This window comes from Malus sylvestris, chromosome 8, assembly GCF_916048215.2.
Source record: "Malus sylvestris chromosome 8, drMalSylv7.2, whole genome shotgun sequence".
NCBI classification, from domain to species: Eukaryota; Viridiplantae; Streptophyta; class Magnoliopsida; order Rosales; family Rosaceae; genus Malus; species Malus sylvestris.
The window spans coordinates 23,213,696-23,221,182 of record NC_062267.1 but is presented as its reverse complement, the minus strand read 5'-3'; the positions used below and the strand labels follow the sequence as shown (position 1 = coordinate 23,221,182).

The 7,487-nt window shown below is 34.1% G+C and overlaps 1 protein-coding gene across 1 annotated transcript; it reads left to right on the top strand.

Moving 5' to 3' along the window:
* Positions 1–6,660: 6,660 nt before the first annotated feature.
* Positions 6,661–7,261, top strand: LOC126631449 (uncharacterized; the record flags this gene model as incomplete). The annotated part of the gene is made up of 3 exons (XM_050301576.1): positions 6,661–6,747; positions 6,905–7,030; positions 7,124–7,261. Coding segments are annotated over 3 exons (351 nt in total), but the record flags the coding sequence as incomplete, so codon positions are not given.
* Positions 7,262–7,487: the final 226 nt, after the last annotated feature.

The following is a 7,487-nucleotide window of genomic DNA, read 5'->3' as shown; positions in this document are numbered from 1 at the left end:
ATCCCAAACCTACACCTCCTGATATTCAATTTGAAGAAAGAAATATTCAAAATTAATTCTCAGTCTCTTCTGATAAACTCTATGAATGAAATATAGATGGTTTGTCAGAACAAAAAATTCTCAATAAACTCCAACATATTTCTATGGTTGCTAATAGCTATATTACCAATCATAATCTCAGTCAACCCCAAGTTGTCGACCTCTTGGTCACTGGATTTACAAGAATGCTCCATTCCTGGTGGGAGAAACATCTCACTAAACAATCCAGATATGAAATAATAAATTCTGTTAAAAAAGATGAAGAAGGATTACCTATTTTTGATGAAAATATTGGACAAGGCATCCCTGACGCAGTTAACATACTACTTTTCACAACCATATAACATTTCATAGGAACACCTAGTAATGTCACATCTAGGATCCATGATCAACTCAGCAATCTAAGATGTCCAACTCTAAGCGACTTTAGATGGTACAAATATGTTTTCATGTCTGGAGTCATGCTCAGAGAAGACAGTAATCAACCATTTTGGAAAGAAAAATTTATAAATGGATTACCAAATCTTTTTGCACATAAAATCATAAATGTCTTAGTAAACGAAGAAATTATTGTACCGTATCATACCCTTACTTATGGGAATATAATAAATATTATCCAGAAGGAAGGTTTGAAAATGTGCATCGATATGAAAATTTCAAAACAAGTTAATAAAGACAAATCCATCACTAAATACAAATTAGGAACGTTCTGTGAACAATATGGATTACCTTATATTGCTCCTTCCAACAAAAAGAAAAGGTCAGATACTTATAATAGGTATCCAACCAAATACTCCAGAAGACATCCTAAATACAATAAATATAAAAATAGGAATTTTGAAAGAAATGAATTTTATGAAAAACCAAAGACTAATAAGCCAAAGAAAAAACCTTCAGGGAAATTCTTCCCTAAGGAACAAAAAGGAAAATGTTATAAATGCGGCAAACTTGGCCATTATGCCAATAAATGTCGTGTTACGAAAACTATCAACCAATTGAAGATTTCTGAGGAAGAGAAACTTCGGCTAATCCAAGTTTTGGAATTAAAAGACACTGATCATGGTCAGTTCGAAGATGATTTGGAAGTATCTTCTTCTGATCAACTTTTATCGAGCAATAGCTCATCTTTAGACATCAAAGTCAGATGCACCGATGCTTGTTGCAATAATAAAATTTCAGTCCTTAATAAACAAGAGGAACAAGAGGATTTTCTACTTGAATTAATAAGTAAGGTCGATGATCCTTAATAAACAAGAGGAACAAGAAGATTTTCTACTTGAATTAATAAGTAAGGTCGATGATCCTGAACTTAAATCCTTTTATCTCAAGAAACTAAAGAAGTTAGTTTCTTTAGATGAATCCAGCACTAGCCAAACCTAATCAACCCCAAAAATCTCTTTTAGCACAACTTTGGAAAGGTTTAATAAGTCTAAGAAAGAAATCACAATTAAAGATCTCCAAAGAGAAGTAAATAAAATCAAACAAGAAATTAAGTTTCTAAAGTCTGAAAACTTAGAAGTCCGAACACAACTCAGTAGAGTTCAAACACATTTGTTAACAAATCCTCACAAAGAAGAACTAGATGACTCTTCCTTTAGTTCTGATTCGGGATCCCAATCCATAGAAAATTTAGTCTTAAGTCTTTTAGACAAGATAAGAATCCAGAAATGGTATTCTAAAATTAAAATAATAGAATATTTTCACTTAGAAACAATTGCTCTGATTGATTCTGGTGCAGACTTGAATCGTATTCAAGAAGGGTTAATACCTACTAAGTATTTTCATAAGTCAACAGAAATATTGAGTGCTGCAAACCAGTCGCCAATGCAATTAAATTATGAAATACCAAAAGCACATGTGTGTCAAAACAATATTTGTTTTAAAACCCCATTTGTTTTAATAAAAAATTATTTTTGATCCAGTCATATTAGGTCTCCCTTTTTTTAGCACTCATATATCCTTTTAAAGTTCATCACAATAGGATTACCACCATAGTCTTGGGACAGAAAGTCACGTTTGAGTTCTACTTGGAAACAGATCTAAAAAAATTAAGACATTTACAGAAAAAATAATATTTCAAAAACCATTAGTATTATCACTAATAAGTCACAACACATTAATTTCTTAAAAGAAGAAATTAATCACAAAAGAATGGAAGAACAGCTAACAAACAAATCTTTGTTAGAAACTATTAATAATTTTCAGAAGAAACTTATTAAGGAGGTCTGTTCTGACATTCCCAATGCATTTTGGCATCGAAAAGAACACATTGTTAAACTTCCATACATAAAGGAGTTTAATGAATCGAAAATACCTACTAAGGCCAGACCAATTCAAATGAGTCAAAAAGTCAGGAATTCTGCAAAACAGAGATCCAAGAACTTCTTAATAAATGAATTATTAGAAAAAGTAAATCACCATGGTCATGCCCTGCATTTTATGTTTAGAAAAACGTAGAATTAGAAAGAGGCACTCCCAGATTAGTTATTAACTATAAACCTTTGAATGAAGTGTGGAATGGATTAAGTATCCAATCTCCAACAAAAGAGATTTGATAAAAAGGTTTTCTCAAGCAGTTATTTTTTCAAAATTTGACATGAAATTAGGTTTTTGGCAAATTCAAATACATGAATCTAATAAATACAAAACAGCTTTTATAACTCCTTTTGGACATTATGAATAGAATGTAATGTATTTCGGCCTTAAGAATGCACCAAGTGAATTTCAAAATATTATGAATGAGATTTTTAATCAATATAGTTATTTTCAATTGTTTATATTGATGATGTTCTTATTTATTCAAAGTCAGTAGACAAACATTGGAAACATTTGCATATGTTCGCTAGAATAATCAAATCCAATGGATTAGTTGTATCTGCTTCTAAGATTAAACTGTTTCAGACTAATGTTAGATTTTTAAGATACAATATTCATCGATCTACCATCCAACCTATTGATAGATTCATTCAATTTACTGATAAATTCCCATATCAGATTACTGATAAAACTCAACTTCAAAGATTCCTTGGATTACTAAATTATGTATCAGAATTTTACCTTCATCTTCGTCAACAGTGTAAACCATTGTTTAATCGTCTCAAAGATAATCCTCCAGCATAGTCTACCATTCATACCTCCATTGTCCAACAGATCAAGTCACATGTTAAGAGATTGCCCTGTCTTGGCATTCCAACTCCCAACTCATTCAAAATACTTGAAACTAATGCATCTGATATCGGTTATGGAGGTATCCTCTAACAGCAAACTTCTTACGGATCTCCTAAACAAATTGTTCGTTTCCATTCAGGAGTATGGAATCTTGCACAAAGTAATTATAGTACTATTAAGAAAGAAATATTATCTATTGTATTATGCATTAGCAAGTTTCAAGATGATTTATTAAATCAATAAATTTTAGTTCAAGTTGATTGCAAATTTGCAAAACATGTTTTACAAAAAGATGTTCAAAACATTGCATCCAAATAGATTTTTGCACAGTGGCAAGCCATATTCAGTATTTTTGATTTTGATATTGAATACATCAAAGGCAGCCACAATTGCATTCTAGATTTTTTTAACAAGAGAATTTCTGCAGGGAAAGAATATCAAGAAACAGAAATAGCCAGAGAAGGCTTCCGGCTACTCTTCCACCTCCACCACCAGTAAAAAAGGAATCTATTCCCAATTCCTCATCGGCCTTAACCATCACCAACATATTTACTCCCTTAGGATCTACTGTAGGACATATCCAACCAAATTACCAAAAGGCTTTAGCCAACCCATATGATCCATATTCATCAATGCCATCACCATCAACACCCAGAACACCTAGCTTTGCTAAAACATCCCCCTATGTAAAGAAAAATCCAATGGAATACCTCTTCAGCATCCCCAACCACATTGACAGAAAACAAACCCCAGAAAAACTAACCAAAACAATCTTACCTCCGAATTTCCATCATATACCAACTGAATCTTTCAAAACCCTCAAATACTACCAAGCAATTCTCAGTGAGACCGAAAGCATTGCCATCAAACCCATTTACAGTACCACCCATGAAAACAAAATACTCTACCATTCCCTCCATATTGAAAGCTTCCTTACCAAACAAGAATGGGGACTCCCCCTCTATCACACTAAATCACTTCACACCCAAAATGTTCTTATTCCCAACAACCATTATAATTATTTTGATTATATTCAAGCATGGACCAATATATTCCTACACCAAACATCTGATTTTAGTCACTTTTGGTTCATCACATTTGACAAAAGTTTCAGGTTAAACTTCCTAGCATGGTTTCCCAATTGGTGGTCAATTCACAGCCCAACAGCCAGCTTACTAGATCTCATGCAAATTTTATCATCTGGTTTCTAGAAAAGGTTTAATCAAAGCTGGTTCGACGATAGGATCACTCTTCTACCGTTGTTCATGGCAAAATACAAGGTATCTTGGATCATGAAATGGAACTACGAAGTTGAAACAGGACAAGTTTACCATTCCCAGTGGGTTAAATGGTGGGACAAATTCGACTACCAAAAAATTATCAGTTTAGTCTCATCAGAATTTTCTATTGTTCCTATTCTAATGGTATCACCAACAACAACAAAGGCATTGCCAGAAATTCTAGAAAAAACACAATCATTATCAGACATTAGTCCTTCATCCTCCCTCAAGGGAAAAACCAAATCATCCAGGTCCTCCAAAACAACAAGTTTGAAGAAAAAAGAGAAATCCTCACAGCTCAAGGAATTAGTCGATATGCTTATGGCAGAAGCAGCTTTGCTGCACAATGAAAAAGAAGACACAAATTCAGACTCATCAGACGCTTCGTCTCAACCCATCAAGTGGGCAGATTACCCACCAGATTCCCAAGACCCATTTGAAATTTGAAATTTTGAAAATGTAATAATTTGTAATCATTTCAGGGTTTTACCCATGTAAATCACACAGTAGAAAACCATGTGATTTTTCACAAAAAAACAGCATCAGCAGTAGCAGCAATAATTCAGACATAACACTATCCATGAATAGTAAAATCACTTTTTACTATTCATCCATCATTTCAGCCAGTAGCAACGTGAATCCACAAGGAAAAACATTATCATTTGCCAGCCTTTACAGCCTTTGGCATATGCAAGCTACAGATAGCAGCGGGATTCCCAGCCTCAATCATCTCACTTCTCTCTACAAAAGCAAAATTCGTTTTCAGAAGAAGGGGACTTTAGACGAAAAATAGCTAAGACTTCTGCGAATTCTCTCAAGAACAGAAGCCATTATTCTACTCCATCTCATATCTAGTTAAAATTACCAGGATGCCTGCGAGCACCACTGTTTTTCTTATCAATCTTCAGTAGAAGAAATTGTAAGTTGGTTTCCAATTTGAAATAAAAATATTTTAAACTCATATCTGCATCATTAATTTAAATTCATTAATTTCATTATGAAGAATACTTTCATAACCACTGATTTTGAATGGCATAAAATTCTTACTCAGAGTCAATTTATTGAGTATCTCAAGTTCAAGGTAAATACCAATCGATCGTTTATCATCTTCTTCCTTACTGTTTATAGCATTTGGTATGATATATGCACTCCCAATGAACATAATGACTGTAGTCTTGATTGTTGTCCTCATAATTTCTACCATTATCAGTAGATATACGCTCCGTACCCATTTGGTGTGTGTGTGTGTGTGTGTGTGTGTGTGTGTGTGTGTGTGTGTGTGTGTGTGTGTGTGTGTGTGTGTGTGTGTGTGTGTGTGTGTGTACGTGTCTATATATACACACACATACATATTTTGGATTTTTGGGGTTTGAATTGTAAAATACACCAAAGTGAGTATGAATGCACAAGCTTTGAGGAAGTTCGTTGAGGAGAATCAGAGATTGGTGTCGGAGTGTGCGCATCTAGAGGCTCTGATGGATTTTGGGAACGAGGCTGATCAGCATGCTAAATAGGCCAAGATTCGTGATCAGGAGTTGGAGGACGAAGTCAGAGAGTTGAGGGATGAATTGGCGTTATTTAAGTACAAAATGGAGATGCATTCGGTAATTTCTTCAACATTTTATTTTTATCTTTTTTGCACTGTGAATAGGTTTTGGTGGATAGAAAAAACTAAACTTGGACAACGGGTTAGATTTACTATGTTGGTTTTGTGAGACTTGCAAGTTCATGTGTTTATAATGTGAATTGCTTGTTTTTCTTTCACTGTGTAATGTTTTCACGGAATGCTATTTTGTTTTACCTGAATTTTATTGTAGCTTCATGAAATTTCCTTTGTGCTTGGTGTATGCTTTCCGGAATGTTATTGCAGCTTCATTTATGCTTTTACAAAATTCATTGTTGATTTAGATGCTGTAAACAAGTTGTTATTCTTGGTTTCAATATTCACCAATTTTTCCAGCTTTGTGCAAACATCACATACATGTGCACACAATCACAGACAAATATTTAGATTAAAACTTATGCCCTTTTTTTTGAGTTTTACATTTTTCGGTTTCTTTGAAGCACTTGGCAGAACAAGTATATAAATTACTTACATGTAATTTTGTTCTGATGTTGAACCATCGCTGAAATTTTGTCTTGTCAACATGGTATCTTGAAATCGTTGTGTCAAAAAGTTCTATCACTAGTTGCTATGGTAAAGGCACTTAAGAAGGATAAGGAACATCTTATGATCAATCTTCATATGGCTGATGAGGAGGTAAGGAGTGCAGAATATTTTCAACTTCCACTTGTTTTCCTTATGTTTTCTCGCTCGGTTTTCCCTGGAAAACTCTATTGTACAAATGATATCCCATACTTGTGATGTATATACATCAAAATATCATAGAATGAGATCCCATATATCTCGTATGTAGGTCAAATTGCTTTTTGAAGAAAACAAAGTCCTAGATGTGGAGAATAAAAGATTACTGAGGTTGTACCCGAAGGAAAGAAACCATTCTGCTTCTGGTGGAAAACATACTGACAGTGCATTAGCGAAGGTGGGACAAAGGGAAAATAACAGCTTTGACTCATTTATTCTTTATGTTGGTCTGCTCTAAGCCTCTAACACATGTATTGTTTCTTCGTTGCAGTCAAATAAGCGCAAATTAAGCTCTAAGACAAGCAACCTGATTCAAGGGAAGATTGATTTCAGTGAGCAAGAAGCAGCAAGACAGTCCCTATCACCCTTGCGCTGTAACTCCCCTAACTCTAGAACCTATAAGAAGTAGTAAGTTTTTTGAACAATCCCATTTGTACCTTGTGTGTTTGGGATGCCTTATGATTGATTAGGGTTAAGATCACAGAGAAAGTTAGGAATGACTAACAAGTTTGATTGTAAGAAGTCTTTTAGTAAATGGTTGGGCGTTTTTCTGTTTAAAGGCCATGCCAAGTGCTTGTCTTTACAGCTTCGGTAACTTCTAGGAATGCAGTAGTTAATTACAGTTGTGAAATTGT